Source organism: Hoplias malabaricus, chromosome 4 (assembly GCF_029633855.1).
Source record: "Hoplias malabaricus isolate fHopMal1 chromosome 4, fHopMal1.hap1, whole genome shotgun sequence".
Lineage (NCBI taxonomy): Eukaryota > Metazoa > Chordata > Actinopteri > Characiformes > Erythrinidae > Hoplias > Hoplias malabaricus.
The window spans coordinates 2,143,940-2,165,000 of NC_089803.1; the positions used below are offsets into that span (position 1 = coordinate 2,143,940).

General features: G+C 40.7%; 3 protein-coding genes across 4 annotated transcripts in view; 1 reads left to right on the forward strand and 2 right to left on the reverse strand.

Annotated features, from left to right (window-relative positions):
* Nucleotides 1-11,280, reverse strand: part of LOC136694260 (stonustoxin subunit beta-like) — a 29,684-nt gene extending 18,404 nt beyond the window's left edge. Inside the window, exon 1 of the mRNA XM_066667673.1 lies at nt 11,180-11,280. The gene's annotated coding sequence lies outside the window, so the exon portion shown is untranslated. The remainder of the gene's footprint in view (nt 1-11,179) is intronic.
* LOC136694219 (zinc finger protein 850-like) overlaps nt 1-21,061 on the reverse strand; it is a 517,486-nt gene that overhangs the window by 439,842 nt on the left and 56,583 nt on the right. The gene's annotated exons all lie outside the window — the stretch shown is intronic.
* Nucleotides 38-4,595, forward strand: LOC136694228 (zinc finger protein 850-like). Of its 2 annotated transcripts, XM_066667621.1 has the most exons (3): nt 38-84; nt 1,687-3,608; nt 3,879-4,595. In XM_066667621.1, exons 2-3 carry the CDS (start codon nt 1,795-1,797, stop codon nt 3,898-3,900), a joined length of 1,836 nt encoding a protein of 611 aa, XP_066523718.1. In that variant the 5' UTR covers nt 38-84; nt 1,687-1,794; the 3' UTR covers nt 3,901-4,595. The 2 variants fall into 2 exon arrangements, with proteins under 2 accessions (XP_066523718.1, XP_066523716.1); XM_066667619.1 differs by having other exon boundaries at nt 1,687-4,595.

The following is a 21,061-nucleotide window of genomic DNA, read 5'->3' on the forward strand; positions in this document are numbered from 1 at the left end:
TGTGTGTGTGTGTGAGAGAGCGAGAGAAGCAGGAGGAGAGCTGTGTGTTGGAGAGAAATCAAGTCCTGTTTTTTTTTACTGAAGGTAAAGATGTGTTACACCCCGTTTATACCGTGTTTTACTGAAGATAAACGCGTTCAAGATATTTACACCCCGTTTATACCGTGTTTTACTGAATATAAACTCGTTTAAGATATTTACACCTCGTTTATACCGTGTTTTACTGAATATAAACTCGTTTAAGATATTTACACCTCGTTTATACCGTGTTTTACTGAAGATAAACGCGTTTAAGATATTTACACCCCGTTTATACCGTGTTTTACTGAAGATAAACGCGTTTAAGATATTTACACCCCGTTTATACCGTGTTTTACTGAATATAAACTCGTTTAAGATATTTACACCTCGTTTATACCGTGTTTTACTGAAGATAAACGCGTTTAAGATATTTACACCCCGTTTATACCGTGTTTTACTGAAGATAAACGCGTTTAAGATATTTACACCTCGTTTATACCGTGTTTTACTGAAGATAAACGCGTTTAAGATATTTACACCCCGTTTATACCGTGTTTTACTGAAGATAAACGCGTTTAAGATGTTTACACCTCGTTTATACCGTGTTTTACTGAAGATAAACGCGTTTAAGATGTTTACACCTCGTTTATACCGTGTTTTACTGAAGATAAACGCGTTTAACATATTTACACCTCGTTTATACCGTGTTTCACTGAAGATAAACGTGTTTAAGATATTTACACCCCGTTTATACCGTGTTTTACTGAAGATAAACGCGTTTAACATATTTACACCTCGTTTATACCGTGTTTCACTGAAGATAAACACGTTTAAGATGTTTACACCTCGTTTATACCGTGTTTTACTGGAGATAAACGTGTTTAAGATATTTACACACCGTTTATACCGTGTTTTACTGAAGATAAACGTATTTAAGATGTTTACACCCCGTTTATACCGTGTTTTACTGAAGATAAACGTATTTAAGATGTTTACACCACGTTTATACTGTGTATTACGGAAGATAATATATCTGGGCAATTAATCGAAATTCACATTTAGAATTTAGAATTTCTAACTGACATAATCTTGTGTATATCAATTATATTGATTATTTTTTATTCTGTTATGTCCCAACTGTGTGTTCATGTACTCCTCTTTAAAACAACACTACCAAGCTGTAGTCACGTGATTATGGCCCTATCTGCCATATGGACGCAACCTAAATGCCAAATCAGACCAAGTGACTCGAGCAGCTAGTGTCTGGTTTTGGACGTGCTGTGTTTTGAGTATAATTAAGACGACACTGAACATAAGTTAAATGTAAACAATCTCTCAGTGACATAAGAAAAACTCCCATATTTAATACTGGAGCAAATTTGAGCACTAAACTGAGGGTCAAAAATACAAAAACAAGGTAATTGTTCATTAATCGTGTTAAAATGTACAATTAATCGTGATATTGATTTGCACTTATATTGACCAGCCCTAGATGTTGCTGTAATCCTGCACCATGAGTTGTCAACACTGACTTATTTTTTGCTGTTTCAGTAGCAGTGCTTGAGGTGGAACTGACTACAAATTCAGGAGAACATTGGTCTCCAACAGAGAGCCAGGGGAGAGAGAATTTAACTAATTTATCTTTGTTTCTTTATTGTCTTCCAGGACAGAAGCCCATCTCTTTGGATACATTCTCTGGCTCCTGTTTTTCAAGAAAGTTCCAGAGTTTTCCACAGGTGCATCAAGAAACATTTCCAAGTGGAATATAACACAATGTTGAGATCAGGAGGGATTGAATGCGAGGATAAGGAAGACAGAAGCTCCAGTTCTCAGGAAGCATCCTTGGGCACTCCCCACACTCGTACATCCAACAGGAAATCTCAGACAAGTGAAAACAAACGGAAAACTTATGACTGTGTAGAGTGTGGGAAGAGTTTTACTAAACAGAGCCATCTACAAAGACACCAGCGCATTCACACAGGAGAGAAACCGTATCACTGTTCAGAGTGTGGGAAGAGTTTTACTGAACAGGGTAGTCTCAAAACACATCAACGCATTCACACAGGAGAGAAACCGTATCACTGTTCAGAGTGTGGGATGAGTTTTACTGAACAGAGTACTCTCAAAACACACCAACGCATTCACACAGGAGAGAAACCGTATCACTGTTCAGAGTGTGGGATGAGTTTTACTGTACAGAGTAGTCTCCAAAGACACCAGCGCATTCACACAGGAGAGAAACCGTATCACTGTTCAGAGTGTGGGATGAGTTTTACTGTACAGGGTAGTCTCAAAACACATCAGCACATTCACACAGGAGAGAAACCGTATTACTGTTCAGAGTGTGGGAAGAGTTTTACTGTACAGGGTCATCTCCAAAGACACCAGCGCATTCACACAGGAGAGAAACCGTATCACTGTTCAGAGTGTGGGAAGAGTTTTACTGTACAGGGTAGTCTCAAAACACATCAGCACATTCACACAGGAGAGAAACCGTATCACTGTTCAGAGTGTGGGAAGAGTTTTACTGTACAGGGTCATCTCAAAACACATCAGCGCATTCACACAGGAGAGAAACCGTACCAGTGTTCAGAGTGTGGGAAGAGTTTTACTCAACAGGGTCATCTCCAAAAACACCAACGCATTCACACAGGAGAGAAACCATATCACTGTTCAGAATGTGGGATGAGTTTTACTGTACAGGGTAATCTCGAAAGACACCAGCGCATTCACACAAGAGAGAAACTGTATCACTGTTCAGAGTGTGGGAAGAGTTTTACTGAACAGGGTCATCTCCAAAGACACCAGCGCATTCACACAGGAGAGAAACCGTATCACTGTTCAGAGTGTGGGAAGAGTTTTACTGAACAGGGTAATCTCCAAAGACACCAGCGCATTCACACAGGAGAGAAACCGTACCAGTGTTCAGAGTGTGGGATGAGTTTTACTGAACAGAGTAGTCTCAAAACACACCAACGCATTCACACAGGAGAGAAACCGTATCACTGTTCAGAGTGTGGGAAGAGTTTTACTGTACAGGGTCATCTCAAAACACACCAGCGCATTCACACAGGAGAGAAACCGTATCACTGTTCAGAGTGTGGGAAGAGTTTTACTCACCAGATCAGTCTCAAAACACATCAGCACATTCACACAGGAGAGAAACCATATTACTGTTCAGAGTGTGGGAAGAGTTTTACTGTACAGGGTAGTCTCCAAAGACACCAGCGCATTCACACAGGAGAGAAACCGTATCACTGTTCAGAGTGTGGGAAGACTTTTACTCACAAGATCAGTCTCAAAACACATCAGCACATTCACACAGGAGAGAAACCGTATCACTGTTCAGAGTGTGGGAAGAGTTTTACTGTACAGGGTAGTCTCCAAAGACACCAGCGCATTCATACCAGAGAGAAACCGTATCACTGTTCAGAGTGTGGGAAGAGTTTTACTGAACAGGGTAGTCTCCAAAGACACCAGCGCATTCACACAGGAGATAAACCGTATCACTGTTCAGAGTGTGGGAAGAGTTTTAATCATCAGAGTTCTGTCCAGAAACATCACTGCGTTCACCCAGAACCAGAAAGGTTAGCACCGAGTGAGGGATTACCTTCAGAGATTGGGATTTAATTATTGTATTGGGTCAAATTCAATGTAAAAAATATCCTTAAAGCTGAATTGTGTAGTGCTCGGGAATTTGGAGACGTCTGATTGAACTGTGTGATACTAGATGCCATGGATTGTTTATGGAACTTTTATTTTTATTTTCAAGATGTGACCTCAGAATTAATTATTACGGGTCCTATTTACCGTCTCATTCACACTGTCATTGTTGTGTTTCACTGTGCTCCAAATAGAGACAATAAAACACCCTATTGAGCTTCTACTGCCCGTCTGCCCGCCATCATCACTATTTCTCCCTATTTCTGGGGCTGGACTGTATACCTTTGGAAGGGGAAAGATCAGTGTTGATGCAGCTATTAGTCGCACGGAGCACAGGAGTCACGGGGCTGTGCTACCAGGACCTCAGCACACATCCAGACAGACTGTTTTCCTCATTCTGATCGCCTTGAAGGGCATGCCTGCTTATCACTGCAGCAAGACAAGTGTGCCGTGGAAAAGCATTTATTATAAGTTCAAAACCAGTTGAATTATAATGATTTGGTCTCTTTCCATATTGTATCTATGTCTATAGTAGTGTCACTCAGGTGTTTATTACAGTGTTCTAAATACAAACATTATAATAATGTGTATCTTGCTCTAAAGATTCCCTTCTTATGATCTTCTGATGATTCTCACTGAAAATGAACATGAAGGATGGTATTCCCAGAATCCTCAGCTGTATCACATGACCACCTCCACTTATCTGAGATCTTTTCACTGTTCCAAATCTCCTGAATATCAATCACCCCTGTTTCTCCTTCATGCTCATTAGACAGAGTATTTAAATACAGTGTTGGTTAAGATTGTTTAAGAGTATTGCATTATCTGTGCATTCAGAGCTTTATTTATTGGTTCTATTTTTCTCTCTTTGGATTTGCCCTTTGGATCGGTTTGTATTTTTGGCTTGACTTCAGGCTTTTATGTTTATGCTTTTAGTTTGCCCTCTGTAGGATATTAAACTGTTTTTTAATCCACAAGTGTCACTCGAGTTATCTTTTGATATCATGGCTCTGTCCTAATCCTAGTGAGTTGTCCAACTAGAGAGGATTTTAAATCACAGTGAACGTGCTCATGACACGTGGGCACTCTCAGTTCTTAGACACCTCACTGTGCTCTCTACTGAGATATCTAACTCTGGCCAAATTTTAAGGCAGAACCCTTCCTCAGCCGCAAAGTCAGTCCCAGGATGCAACGCCAGAACAACTCCCATCTCTTCTCCCAGACCAAAAGTAACTACAATCAGGATAAAAACAGGAAGATTAGACTTCACTGAAACGCTGAGGCGACGCTAGCCGCTGAGGAAAGTAAACACTGGTTTTGTGTGGTGGGCGGGAACAATCCGTGACTCCATCAGTCTCTAACTACAGCGTTTCAATAATCTGCCTCATGAGGATAGTGTATGTAGTAAGTGCCTATCTAGGGAGCTCACTAGGCTATGCAACAGAACCCTGGTGTCACATGAGTGGATGTGGATTGGGAAAACTCCTTGGGGGTTGTCAGAGAATGGCCAAGGGCACTAAACATTCATTCTGCACTGTTAGTTACAGACTGCAGCAGAAAACCAGTGAGAAACCCAGACTGCAGCATGAGTTTTAAAGGGTTTAAAGAATGAACCAGAACAAATACACCTCCCAGCACTAATTCAACTTTCTAACTATGAAGAGCATATGAAACTAGAGGTCTGCATTTCCAGGAGGAAATGCGCCGCTGAAACCCCTGTCCCCCAATCCGCGTCTTTCCCGCTTAAAGCAAGGTCGGTGTTGACTGCTAAGCTGTTGGTAGTGGGATGTTAAGAGAGCACTCTTCCACAGCAGTTTGCATTGGACTCTATGGAGCTCCGTGGGCCGTGAATGGAAAACGAAACATTTTGAATTCCACCTTAAGAAACCCACAATCGTATTGAGACGTCCACCTTTAAAAATGACCACGTGAAATAAAGCTTAAAATGTTGAAAAGACAGCCAGTATATTGTGAATGAGGTATTCTTAAAAAATTCCACCTTAAGAAACCCTGGATAATTAAGACATCCCCCTTAAAAATTACCTTTAAAATGTTAGAGACTGCCTATGTCCTTCACACCTCTCCCCCTCAGTTTCCTCTGCGTGCCGACCCGCTCTTAAAATACATTGAGCTCTATGGGAGTAAAACCCTTCCAAGTGTCAAACAAAAATTCATAACTCAAGAACAGTATTCACAAACGGCCTGAAACTTACAAGTTCGAGAAAGGGGAAATTTCTCTACCAGTATAAGGAAGTTATGGTGAAATGTTCGGCAGAAAATTGAAAAAGAAAAAAAATTATTTCAATGCGTTCCTATGGGAGCGTACCCACCCTCTGAACAAATGCTTATAGCTCGGAAACATTTCCCCACATCACTTAACCGTATATACCATTGTGACAAGGAGAGTCTGGGGATCAATATGGTATAAAAAATATGCAGATTAAGTGTGAATTGAACATTATGACGAGTTAAAAACAGGAGAAAAATTTAGAAACCACACTCTGAGCCGCTCTAAAAACACATTGAACTCTATGGGAGCCGAAACCGTCCCTAGTGCCGAACAAAAATTCATAACTCAAAAACCGTATTTTCAATAATCTTCAAATTTACAGATGCTAGAAAGGACAAGTTTCTCTACCATTTAAAATTAAATGAAGTGTCTAGGTGAAAGTATGAGGACGTTATGGCGAATTGTTCGGTTGAAAAGTGAATAAACAATTTTTGGTCAGAGAACCTACAGTGTATGACATCACCCCACTCTAAGAGCCTCCCATTGAAATGAATGGAGGGATATTGAAAGAGGGATAGAAAGAGAAGGATAAGTGCAAGAGGTCCGAAAACTGAGGTGATGGGACCTGGTATGCCCGGGTCCGACTGCCTGAAACCCCGTGTCCGTAGCTTGAAAAATGACAGAGTTAGAGCGCTTTGAAAATGAATTCCATAGAAATGACTGGGGAAAAACGGAGCGAAAAACGAGTGTAGCGGACGAACGAGTGCGAGTATTGGAAAGCTGTATACAAGCCCACATCGTTGCTATAGGACGCACAATTTCCAGGTGGAACGGAGTCAATAGCTCGACAACTGCGGGACTAGTTAAGCAGACAAGGAAATGCGGAATAATAATAAATAAAAAAAAATTGGATAACAATATATTGAGCACTGCTGCTTAAAGCAGCAGGCGCAACATAAATATTGCGTGCTGCTGCTGAAAGCAGGGTCAGTTATCAGTCTTTCACTTTATCGTTTGGTTCATTATAGAGTGGAGATTCAGGGGTTGTGTTTGTAATTCTCACTCATATCTGGGTGTGAGAAAACGCTGTGGAAGACTAACGTTACCCACAGTCAGCTGTAGGTCCTGTTGGACCTACCAGTGAATTACCTTTCAGTCACTTCCACTGTAGTTACATCACTGTTTATATTAAAGTACATTTAAACCATTCTACACTTTAATTTACAGAGATATCATCAGAATCCTAAAGGTAGTCATCATTATCTTTAACAAGTCATTTTTACTCCACTGTAAACACGGTGTGTTTCAGAGTAACTTCATGTTTGAGCAGCAAAAGTCTTAAAGGAGCAATACGTAATAGATAGATAATACTTTGTTGTGAGATCCAAGATCTGAAATTTGTCTTGCATAGAAACAGTAGCTCTATTGAAACATTACAATAATAATAACAATTCATTCATTATCTGTAACCGCTTATCCATTTCAGGGTCACGGTGGGTCCAGAGCTTACCTGGAGTCATTGGGCGCAAGGGGGGAATACACCCTGGAGGGGGCGCCAGTCCTTCACAGGGCAACACAGACACACATTCACTCACACCTACGGACACTTTTGAGTCGCGGATCCACCTACCAACGTGTGTTTTTAGACTGTGGGTGGAAACTGGAGCACCCGGAGGAAACCCACGCAGACACAGGGAGAACACACCAACTCCTCACAGACAGTCACCCAGAGCGGGAATTGAACCCACAACCTCCAGGCCCCTGGAGCTGTGTGACTGCGACACTACTTGCTGCACCACCGTGCCGCCCTAATAATAATAATAATAATAATAATAATAATAATAATAATGCCCTGTGAAGGACTGGCGTCCCCTCCAGGGTGTATTCCCGCCTTGCGCCCAATGATTCCAGGTAGGCTCTGGACCCCCCGCGACCCTAAATTGGATAAGCGGTTACAGATAATGGATGGATAATAATAATTTCTCGTATTAAAACAGCTTTCATAGATGTGAATTAAGCTCTTTGTTCAGTTTAAGAATTGACTGATGTACAGAAGAATGTTTCAGTCTAAACTTATTAAACAGTGGAACACTGTATCATCGTCCAGATGGAAGAAGGACATATTCACTGTTCAAAACATGATTAGTGTCAGAAACTATGGTTTTTTTGCCAGCCTCATTGTGTTGTTATAATAAGCGGCCTCACCCAGGCTTTCTAGAGACTGACCCACAATCTTTGAACAGATTTTGATCAAGTGTTTCAATCCAGACCTTACAGATGTAGATAAACAGCTGTACCACACAGCGTTACAATACTGCAGAACACTCAGAATGTCACATCCTGGCCCAGTCCTGTCTGTTTTCCCCACCCTGTGCTCATGTAGCACATGGCCGTGTTTGTTGTTGTTCCTGTCTCCGCCTTTGTTCCGCCCTAGACCCTCCTTAGTCCTGCCTCTCTCTCATTATTGTCTCCAGGTGTTCCTCCTTTGTCTTGTCCTTATATACCCATGTGGTTTGAGTGCTCCTTCGTCTGGTGTTGTGTGCGTAGATGTGTGTTAACTCTGTTTTTGTGTGTCTCACATGTCTACCCCGGTTCATGGCTGTCTCTCGTCTGTCTTTGGTTAATTCATAGTTTAGTCTTGTCTAGTTTCCATGTATCTACCCGTGTATGTTTTGATTCTGTCTGTGTTAATAAAATTCCTTGCGTTTACGTCCGTCTCCTCGTCCTCCCTTCGCAGCCGTGACACAGAATAACAGCAGTGTAAAACAGTAGGAGTATCTGCTGAGTAGCTCCAAAAGAGCGGAGACGACAAAGAAAATAAACCTCTTTTTCATTTTTTTACAGATGTAGTCAATATGATGTCTCCATAATAGAGTGGCATCAATCATTACACCAAGATATTTATAAGACTGCACCTGTTTAGTTATTTCATCACTGATAATGGTGGGATTTGTGACTATTGATTTTGGGCCAAACAGAATGTCTTTAATTTCTTTGTGTTGATGTCTAGAGCATTATTTTTGCTCCACGTGACCACCTTATTAACCCCCTGTTGGTGCAGCTCAGGGCTGTCCGTGTCATTTAATAGTGTTAACAAGACAGTATCATCTGAGTATTTTAAAACATACTGATTATTTGTAGTTGAACGGCCATCTTCTGGTTATAAAGAAAAAAGCAAAGCAGAACTCACGCAGCCCTGAGGTGCACCAACACTGGTGAAAATGGCAGAAGAAAGAGTCCTGTTCACTTTAACCAGCTGCACTCTATTTGTAAGAAAAGAGTCGTACCAGTGAATCAAATAAGGGTTCACTCTCAGACGAGACATTTTAAAAAGTAGAATATTGGGTTGTAGTGTGTTAAAGGCTGATGAATAATCCAGAAAGAGTGCTCTCACAGACGTATGAGGTTTATCTAGATGTTTAGTAATAATATGAACTAATGTAGCAACAGCGTCTTCCGTGATACACTCTGTTTCATATGGAAACTGAAATGGATCTAATTTCTCATTAGTACAAGTAGTTTACAGATGTTTGAGCTAAAGTCTCTCTAGAGTCTTTATGATCACAGACGTTAAAGCTATGGGTCTAACATCTTTGTATTCTTTTGGACATTGAATCTTAGGCAGTGGTTTTATATGTGAAGTTTCCCATGCTGTTGGGACTGTGTGTATCAATTTAGAGATGAAATACTGGTGGCCAAGCTGGTGTCAGCTCTGTTGTTTAGTTTTTTTAAATAAAAGGACTACACCTCTCTGGACCCCTCTGATTTTTTGGTGTTAGTGGCTTTAACTATTTTTCTAACTTCATCAACAGTGATCTTAATTCTGTCTGAAGGTTCTAGCTGAATGTTTGTAAGAACTTGATTACATTTCTCAGAGCTATCAGACGAATCAAATCTTGTAAAATAAGTGTTTAAATCATTAGCAAACTTAAAATCATTATCTGTTACAGTGGGTTTATTAGAGGACAGCGTACCTGTCACTGAGTTCATGTGTCCCACACCTTTTTAGAGTTATTAGTTTTAAATGTGTTTTCTAAACCTTGTCTGTGCTTCTCTTAATTTAATTCTTAGTTCTTTATCTGTCTGTCGAAGTATTACTGTGTCTTTATTTTTAAAGGCCAGGCTCCTTTTGTTTATAGTTCCTTTAATATCCTTGGTTACGTATCATTTATTATTTGGATAGATTTTAATTTCTTTTGTAGGAACTAACAGCTGTACACAGAAGTTAATATAATCATTAGTGACAGTTATCCTTTCATTTAAAGAGCCGTCTTGAAACGCGCTCCAATCAGTCATCAATCAAAACATGCTCCAAGCTGTTCCTTATTCTCATCTGTCCAACTTCTTATGACTTTCTTTTCAGGTTTACTTCTCTTAAATCTTGTCTTATACACTGGAACAATATGAATCACATTATGATCTGAACTGGGTGTAGGAGGTCTGCTTTTTGAAATGTAAGCATTCTTAATATTTACAAAACACTTGTCCAGAATGTTGTTTTTCCTGGTTTGATTTTTTTTACATCTTGTTCAAAGCCAGACAACACACGGAGTCCAGGTGACACTGATTCATGTCTCCAACTACTATTGCTGGAGCATCGGGATGTTTAAGTTGTAGCTCATGAACAAAGTCAGCAATGGTGTTAGCGGCTTTAGCAGCTTTACCGCTGGGAGGAACACACACCACAAAGAGTTAAATACACCCACACTCTCTGGGTGAGTAAAACGGTCTTAAAGTCGTTCCCAGTATTTCCACGTGTGGATCACACTTCTTATATTTCACAGAGTACCGCCCGCACCAAAGATCGTTTGTGTAAACGCATATGCCTCCTCCTCGCGTCTTCCCCGAGTCTGCGTCACTGTTTGATCGTACGAGCGTAAACCCGGAGATTTCAAAACACGAATCAGACATCACCGGCTGTAACCAGCTTTCGGTAAAACGTCAAGACGCTTCGCGGAATTCATTACAGTTCGTGCTATAAGCTCTTATGGTGTCGACTGTGTTGCTCATAGAGCGCAAGATTGTGAGAACAACTGAGGGGAGTGGAACCGGACCTGGATTTAAACGGAAGCCGATGAGACTCGGGCTCGGCGTGGTGTAATCGGCCCGAAACAGCCCGAGTGTTTTTAGACTTCACTGATTTAGACTCACTGTAAACCTCACAGCTTTAATGTTCCCCTGTGTGTGTGTGTGTGTGTGTGTGTGTGTGTGTGTGTGTGTGTGTTGGGGGTGTTAGATAAAGAAGAAAACAATGAAGTTACTCACCGTTAAATCTGCGTTCTTTATCTCTCTCTCTCTCTCTCTCTCTCTCTCTCTCTCTCTCTCTCTCTCTCTCTCTGTCTGTCTGTCTCTCTCTCTCTCTGTCTGTCTGTCTCTCTCTCTCTCTCTCTCTCTCTCTCTCTCCGTAAAACGGTGGAGGGGTAAATCTACTTTCGCTTTCTCCTCTCTACGTCTCCGAGGGGGCGTGTCTGTGTGTGTGTGTGTGTGTGTGTGTGTGAAGTCGGGGCGTCTCTGAAGCAGTAATAAAGGACTCTCCGAGCCGTTTCCCACTACAACATGTTCTCTTCTACAGAGAATGGACTTTCTGTCTGTGATCCACAAGCTGAACTCTCTCTTCAGAGCTTCAACGTTAACGTTTCTCCACAACAGCGCTAAAGAGGACGTGGTGAAGCGGAGAAGATACTGCGCTGTAGAGTTTGAAGAAGAAGCTCAGTATGATCCTAAAGCACGGAGCTGAACTGCCCAGCGCTGCTCATCACGGTCTGACAGACTTGTGTCCACCAACAGTAGCCTCTTGTTAATGGTGGAGGAAATCCACTAGCAGCACTAATAATAACACACGGAGAATGATCCTTTACCACGTCAAACTGGACGATATTGTCCCAGATATTAATGGAACAGGTGAGGAGCAGTGGATGAGGGGGGGCCCTAAAGAGAGTTTCTCAGGCTCCTTATGAGACACACACATGGTTCTCGTATTATTGAAGGGCCTGACTGGAAGAAATGGTTATCTTCCGTTCACAAGAGTTCCCCCTGTGTACATTTTATATATGGACTATGTTCTCTCTTCTTTATTTATTCTGGAAAAGTGTGTGTGTCATCAACAGATTGGAACGTGTGTGTTGGTGTGTGTTAGCGCTGTACACAGGAGTGTGTTCAGAATGATCTCAGCGGGCCTTGTGCATGGTGGTGTGTACCCTCAGTTTTATTCACAGAGGCTCTACAGCCAGATGTGTGTGTTCCCATCTCTGAACCAGTGGCAGCTGCTGAAAAATACTCTAGGTGGCGCTGTTTGTGCCTCAGTGTCAGTTTCAACACTAATCCCAATCCAACTGAACACACTGCAGGACTCCAGCGCTCTGTAGAATAATCAGTCTTTTGTAATTGATAGAAAACAAATCAGCAGACTAATAGTTATTAAAATGATCATAAAGTGCAGCTCTAATGAGCTCAGACACAAGGTCCGTTACATTATAGAAATCATTCGGTTACAGACCGGTCCAGAAACACACACAGATATTATCACACACATTAATGAGACAATATTAGGGATTAGTGTTGGGTTTATGAGTGATGTAGGAGAACGGTGGGGAACTCTTCACTGTAGGACACTGTTTAGAGGCTACATCACTCCTACATGAGCTCTTCATGACGACTGACTCAAACACACACACATATTTCTAAACATTTCTGGTGACGTTAGTGTGTGTGTGTGTGTGTGAGGTGGTTTTCTGGTGTGAATATCATTATGAAGAGCATATGGAGCTGAGAGGGAAGAGAGGCCTTCGTGGAGCAGTGCTGTCACAAACCCAGCAGCATCTTCACCTGCAGATCTACAGGGAAAAGACGAGTAGAGCAGAACATCTGTGGAAATATCACAGTACAATATTAGTTTAACAGTTACATAGTGCAGTTTCTGCAGTGCTGAGCCCAGAGGAGGAGCGACAGAGTCTCTATTCGCCCTGTTACAGCTCAGTGGAGCAGCACAGTGATGGTGAAGCTGTAATTTTAAGGTAAAAACACTACCTAGTGCTGCTTTAATAAAGTACATTGCCATAGTAGTCTCTGGGGGCTGTAGTGTAATATGCACCTGCTTTTGCAGCTCTTTTTTTGTAAATTAACAGATTAACCCCAAAATCCAGAGTCAAGGCGCAGGCAGAGATCAATCAGCAGGAAGACACAGTTCAGAGAAGGCTTAGGAAGCAGAAACTACTGGCAATGCTTCACAAAGAGTGTGTGAGTGAGGGGAAGTGGAAGTAGTGGAGCTGATGAGGTTATTGAGAACATTCATTCATTCATTCATTATCTGTAACCCTTATCCAGTTCAGGGTCGCGGTGGGTCCAGAGCCTACCTGGAATCATTGGTCACAAGGCGGGAATACACCCTGGAGGGGGCGCCAGTCCTTCACAGGGCAACACATACACACACACACCTATGGACACTTTTTGAGTCGCCAATCCATCACCTATCACCATGTGTTTTTGGACCATGGGAGGAAACCGGGGCACCTGGAGGAAACCCACGCAGACACAGGGAGAACACACGACACTCCTCACAGACAGTCACCCGGAGGAAACCCATGCAGCCACAGAGAGAACACACCCCTAACACAGCTTAAATCAGAACAGACCATGCCAAGACGATAACTCACATTTATAAAAATCACATTTATAATTCTTAATGGAAAGATGAACGAAGGAAGTATTTTATCTTAATAAATGAGGCCATTAGTCAACCTGTGGCCAAGCTTTTCTTTTAAAAGAAAAATGTAATGTATCTTATACATAGAATTCAATTAAAGGAACCCTAATCTGAGAAATATTCTTATGCAGCCTATAAGTGAACCCAGACCATTACATCTCAATAATGATAACTATAAATTACCTCTTTGAGCTATGACTCAAACAATCTTTGCCCAAATCAAACAGAACTTGGTACACATATGTATGTCATTACTCTGAAGTAGTGTGCCAAATGTGACCACATTGCACAGAAAGGGGGCGCTACAATTAGACTGCAACTGGTTGCAAAATTTATTAATTAATTACACCGCCATCTAGAGTTGCAGTACCAGCAAGATGAGATAGATATATTCTGAAGACCATGGGAAAGGAGCTTTAGACATTAGACTCATTAGACAGAGTATTTAAATACAGTGTTGGTTAAGATTGTTTAAGAGAATTGCCTTATCTGTGCATTCAGAGCTTTTCTATTGGTTCTATTTATCCCTTTGTATTTGCCCTTTGGATCTGTTTGTATTTTTGGCTTGACTTCAGACTTTTATGTTTATGCTTTTGGTTTGCCCTCTGTAGGATATTAAACTGTTTTTTAATCCATAAGCGTCACTCGAGTTATCTTTTGATATCATGTCAAATTAATCTTTTTAAAATTTACTTTTTAAAGACCACAAGGACACATCTTGCTTGTTTGTTACTTTATTTCTTTATTGTGTGGATATTCACAAGCATCACCATTCTCTCTTTTGTAAACAATAGAAGACATTTTAATGAAAATCATGAAATTAAATGTTTTTAAATTATAAAGTAAGGAATTGGATATAAACATAAGTAATAATATTGTAGATACCACAGTGGAAGTAGTCATATATTTGAGACTTTTTCAAAGGTCAGAAAATGAAAATTGACATAGGCCTTCCACTTGTTATAACACAAATTATAATTTTCATAGAGCATGGGTTTGGGAGTGGATCAGGAGCTCCATAGCGCCCCCAAGTGCAGAGAATTGTCTGGATGAAGCTGATCAGATATTTGTTCATTGATCTCATCTCCAAACAAATATAACTGAGTTTTATCATAAAGCAGGTCTACTGGAGTTAGGACAATTCAGGATATGCCTGTCGCATTGTCACATACAGTATACAATACTTCTTTTCAATTCATTTCACATAATTTACAATGTAAAGATATCAGTTCAGCACAATATCTACATGATTTTAGAATATGATTTATCAGCAGAGAGCACAGAGAGACCATTTAATAACACAGTCGTTTATTTTCTTCTCAGTGGTGCAATGAAGATGAATGAAGAATAGTTTCTGCAGACATGTCTTGAGTTGTAAATTCATTTTTATTTCACCAAAGAACAGCATCTTACAAGGTCCTACTGAGACTGGAGAGAGACTCTGAAAATCCTCATCCCTCTCTCTCAGCTCTATTCTCTGTACTTTACATAAGGTTCATTTTCATCCAAATAAGGTAAGGCATATGGCTCTTAATTACATTATATCAAGCTCTGGGACTTAGAGGGAAAGAGAGAGAGTGGAAGACCCATTTCCTGTGAGTTCTTGACCATTGGACCAGGGGCCCACTCACTTAATTATTTCATGAAGACAGAAATCATATGTAAATTCATATAGAATCCTCAGAAATTAAAATCAAAACAATGTCGGCACATGTCTCAACCTGACACCCATATCCCTCAGACAGAGAAAAAAGAAATAACATCTGAGGTCTCCATATACTTACTCAAAAATAGAACACATCTATGTTGACTGGCTCACCTGAGGCTGAGCCTTGTTCGGCTGCGGTTGTGGTACTGGCTGAGTTAGCAGCTCACTCTGTATAACCAGCGCTAGTTTTTTCTTGTTATCCACTAGTTGTATGTGATTCATTTTCCTGAGGATCTCTTGGTCATGTGCTTTCTGATCATATTCCTTTTTCCTATATAGCTCCACTTGATGGGTTACAGTATATGATCTGTATAAACACTCTTAGCCATGCTGCCAAGACCCACTGCTTCTGACAGTTTACTCCTCACTGGTAAGGGCAGCCCCTTTCTGTATTGGCTCGCAAAATTGACTGCTCCATTTGATTTAAATCTGTTACATTTAATTCCTGTTACATTTCTCCATTCCTGATGGGCTCCTGACACATAAGCTCTCTGGTTTTCTTCCACTCCTAAAGGCTCAGAACAGTTGTTGGAAGTGTATCTTTCAATGCTCTCCATGTTTGACTTCTATTTGCAGAACAGCTCTGGATCATTAACAGCTGTTCCTACATATCGATTTAGACCTGCTTTTTGTAGAATCTCTTCCACGGCTGCAACCCCCAGGATATGTGCTAAAAGTCTCTTTAGATCTCCTACAGCAGGCCGAGTTCCCACCAGGAGCTCTTCCAACTTTGAAATCCAAGGATATGCTCCATCTTGCAGAATAGGCAACTTCAAGGATATCTGACAGATCTGTATTCTGCCAAGGCTTGTACTCCAGACTCTGTCCTCAGACAACCACTGGACACATCTCCTCTGGTGTCTTCCCTTTTCTTGAGTGCAGTGGTTATGCCTGTTCTGATTTTTGAGAACATTCAATTTTCAATTCTGCATTTTCTGCAACTCCTCTAATAGTTTCTTGAATGCTTTTTGGCTTTCTGAGCTAACAGCATTATCCAAGTACAACAGGCATTGGTCTTGTTTCTACTTCTCTTAAAGCTCTCCATCTGTCATCTTGTGTTTTTGTACTGGATGTTGAAGGGACTCTTGAAGCGAAGGGACCCTTATTCTCAGAAACGACATCGCTGTCTTCATTCTCAGTTTCACCACTTCCTCAGTCTTCTTTCCTCCTGGTTACATCTCCTCTTTTTTCTGCTTTAGCCAGTATCTGTCTGACTGCAGGGTTGTATCCACCCATAATCTCCTCAGACTCACTCAGATCATCATCATCTCTGACTGTCCCCCTGCTCATTCTCAGTTCACCTTTAGTCTGCAGACATAGTGTTCTTCTCTTGCTTTTGGAACTCTGATACAGCTTTGTCGTTGTCTCTGCTTGTCCTGACTCTATTATGGTGTCATCCTCATCTCTAATGTGATAGCTACACTCTTGAATGATCACTGGGAGCTGAGGATAGATTTCATCAAACTTCACCTGCTTCTCATAAAGGTGGGGGTCACTTAACTGAGTCCACGTGTGAAAAAGGCACTTTAATTGCTGCCATCTGTTTTTCTATTTCTTTTTCACATTTCCCAATTGCTTCTGCACCTTTTTCACTTTTATCTATTGCAGCTTTTGTCCCTCTTGTTCAAATAAATGAAGAACGCCAAGCTCCACTTCCTTTCTACTGATTTTCTTTGTACGTAGACACAAGCACATCTATTGTTTTAATCACATCCGGATTAAGAGTCTCCTCCACTGGTCATGGTTGGTCAGGCCAACACTTACAACATTTTTCAGGTATTTTTGGAATGTCTTTAATTAAAGGATTAGTTTTCTTAACAATAACAGGAGTAATTCCTTTTGAAACGTTAAGAGCCCATTTTTGGCTCAGTCTGTTCCCTTATCATAACGTTATACTAATTACTAAACTTAAGACTGCAAAAACTATTTAGAATACTTCTTCCCCTTTTTCCTTTTGTTTATAGGCTACTGTTTTACCACAGTCAATAGAAATAAATAAAAAATGAATTGGCCAACTTCAGCTGAATTGAAACTTAATCTGCAATATCAATCCACAACACAAAGTCCTCCTTTTCTAATAACTACAGACAAATAATCTTATCTAAATTTAAGATAGATTTCCATAAATACCCTGCAAAATAAAGAAAATCCAATCCCATCTAAGGCACAAAAGCATGCACTCCCACAAGGAGTGTCAACATTAAACCCCTAACACAGCTTAAATCAGAACAGACCGTGCCAAGACGATAACTCACATTTATAAAAATCACATTTATAACTCTTAATGGAAAGATGAACGAAGGAAGCATTTTATCTTAATAAACGAGGCCATTAGTCAACCTGTGGCCAAGCTTTTCTTTTAAAAGAAAAATGTCATGTATCTTATACATAGAATTCAATTAAAGGAACCCTAATTTCAGAAATATTCTTATGCTGGTCTATAAGTGAACCCAGACCATTACATCTCAATAATGATAACTATAACTTCTCGTCAGCCACTCAGTCCACCACATCATAGCCTTCACACACCACAGGAGAAGGAAAACAGACAGGACTTTAGGATCTAATGAACCCCAAAAGGTCTTTATAACACACAATAAGCTATTTCATATGATTTGCACACTTTATCTACCAACAGTTTTTGATCATTCATAACATATCCTTTCAACATTGAAGAATTATTATTTATAAAAAAGGCAAGATTCAGCAAGTAGTTTATTGGCTTGAGGCCAGAAAAACTCCCCCTTTTCTATGGAAACAAAAAGTGATATAGGAACCATATATGTTATAGGAAGAAAATAAGGGCGGGAAACTGAGAGGTAGAGAAAGGGGGAACAACCATGAACAAGCAGTACATTTTTATGGGTATTTCCTGAATACTAACAATTTTATTCAATTTACTTACACACAGAGACCCTTTCACCAGCAGAGAGCACCATATAACAGCAACTCTTTCATGCGAACTCAAAAACCATCCTTTTGGGGCTCATATAATTTTACTACAGCGCGTCCCCTCGAAAGAGGCTCATAGATTTTTATCAAAGGCTCATAAGGTTTACTAACTTTTATAAAGTTTTCAAAGGCTTATGTTTTAACAGAATCTAAACGTTCCTCTCAAAAGAGGCTCATAAGTGATTAACAAATACAAACATACAGGGGTTAGACAATGAAAGTGAAACACCTGTCATTGTAGTGTGGAAGGTTTCATGGCTAAACTGGAGCAGCCTGGTGGACAATCTTCATTAACTCCACACTGCACCAGTAAGACCATGTGCATCCAATGGTTCAAACACTGTGTCCTGAAGGCGGTGCCGTGTATCAGGACGACAACGCACCAATACACACAGCGAGACTGGTGAAAGACTGGTTTGATGAACATGAAAGTGAAGTTGAACATCTCCCATGGCCTGCACAGTCACCAGATCTAAATATTATTGAGCCACTTTGGGGTGTTGTGGAGGAGCGAGTCAGGAAACGTTTTCCTCCACCAGCATCACGTAGAGACCTAGCCACTATCCTGCAAGAAGAATGGCTTCAAATCCCTCTGACCACTGTGCAGGACTTGTGTATGTCATTCCCAAGACCAACTGACGCTGTATTGGTCACAAAAGGAGGCCCTACACCAGACTAATAAATTATTGTGGTCTAAAACCAGGTGTTTCAGTTTTATTGTCTAACCCCTGTACATTGACATATCCCCTATTCAACTCATGCTGCAGCCTTTCTCTCTCACACACACACAAACTAATTCCTCGGCTAGCACAGACACACACAGACCAACTCTGTACAGACAAAGAGGGACACGTAATTCCTCTTGGTTTCCTCTTATTTCCTCTCATCTTCTCCTTTAACCTAACCACTTTTTGCTAAATGTATGCTACCATATGAATTGTACAGGTTCAAAGAAACTCTGCTTCAAACACTGTTCATCAACAAGCGTTTTGAGCGAGAGCCCCTTTCATTCTACACCTGCAGTTAACTTTTAAACTTATATTCACTATTTCCTTTACTTCCTCTTCATTTTTGTCCTTTCTCTTTGTCCTCTTCCAATGTCCCTGAGCCCAGGGCTGTATTAGTTTTTCACTTTTAATCCAATCCCACTATTTACCAAAGCTTATTTTCACACAGTGACTAATGTACACACATCTCACCGTTAAGAAGATATGGGTCCCGTCTTCATTACACTTCCATGATGTCATTTAGCTCGCCTTATCATTACTCATTAAGCTATTCTACACTCATACTTCAACATTCCCTTTTCTCTTTTTCCTATTTCTCTTTATCCTTATAGTACTCCATTTTACCCCAATTTACAACGGAGAATCTTCCCCAACACCAACAACACGACACTGCAGTCACAAATGAGTCTAATACCATGCAACTGCAGCAGCGCAAACAGCTCAAAGAAGCAAACCCAGCTTTTAATGTGAGAAAATGCTCACCGTTTTATTTGTCGGCTTGAAGTCCTTGCTGGAGCTGTCCGATGCTGAAACCACAAAAGGAGGTCCCATCTGGGGTGTCCATTTTTAGGGGTCCAAGCACTGCAAGTGCTGGAGTCCTATTGTTTTGTTCCATTTTTTTACCATGTGGTGTAGAGACAAAATTCTTTTTTTCCCTGATTCCTCAGGTCAGACCCTACAAAAAAAGCCTCAAGAACCCATAAGCTGTGCATGGAGCTTACTTAGAAATCTACTTAGATTTTGAGCTAATTTGCATAATATGCAATTATTAAAAAAAAGTTGGAATTTCATCTCTGCTCGGCTTCCAGACTCCGCCCAAATACAGGGGTTGAGCTTGCGTTCCAAAAATCACACAAATACAGCTATAACTCACAAACACTTTCTCCGAATGTTACAATACTTCACATGCTTGATCACTATAAGGGTTGGAAGACATGAGTACTTGGTTGTGCAACTGCAAGCCTATGGGTCACTATAACAACAATAAACTTGCTACGCTTCATAGGATTGTCCGATTGACATGCATGTAGTGGGTGATATCCTGAATGAGATTCTATGACGATGATGTCATATTCCAAAAAACATGGCCGCCATTGGCTAATCAAATTTCAGCAGCTGTTTAATGATCTTAACAAGGTCCTATCATCATGAGACTTGCATGGTATGTTCATTGCAGCACTTCCTAAGCCCATAAGTTTCATAACCATAGCCACTAGGGGGCGAATTTAAAATTTTCAACATGAAAATATGGAATATTCATTCATTCATTATCTGTAACTGCTTATCCAATTCAGGGTTGTAGTGGGTCCAGAGCCTACCTGGAATCATTGGGCGCAAGGCGGGAATACACAGGGCAACGCAGACACACACACATTCACTCACACCTACAAACACTTTGGAGTCACCATGTGAAAATGGAGCTTTTCGAACTACTCCCTGGAAATTTGTCTTATGAATTAACAACTTGTATTTTTGAAATCTGTATAGACTGTAGGTAAATAATTATGTTAAAAAGTTAGAACTTTTGACACGCTGGTGCGGCAGTTATTCAACAAATATGCATGGGCGGGGCTCCATGCACTCTTTGAGCTATGACTCAAGCAATCTTTGCCCAAATCAAACAGAACTTGGTACACATATGTATGTCATTACTCTGAAGAAGTGTGCCAAATGTGACCACATTGCACAGAAAGGGGGCGCTACAATTAGACTGCAACTGGTTGCATAATTTATTAATTAATTACACCGCCATCTAGAGTTGCAGTACCAGCAAGATG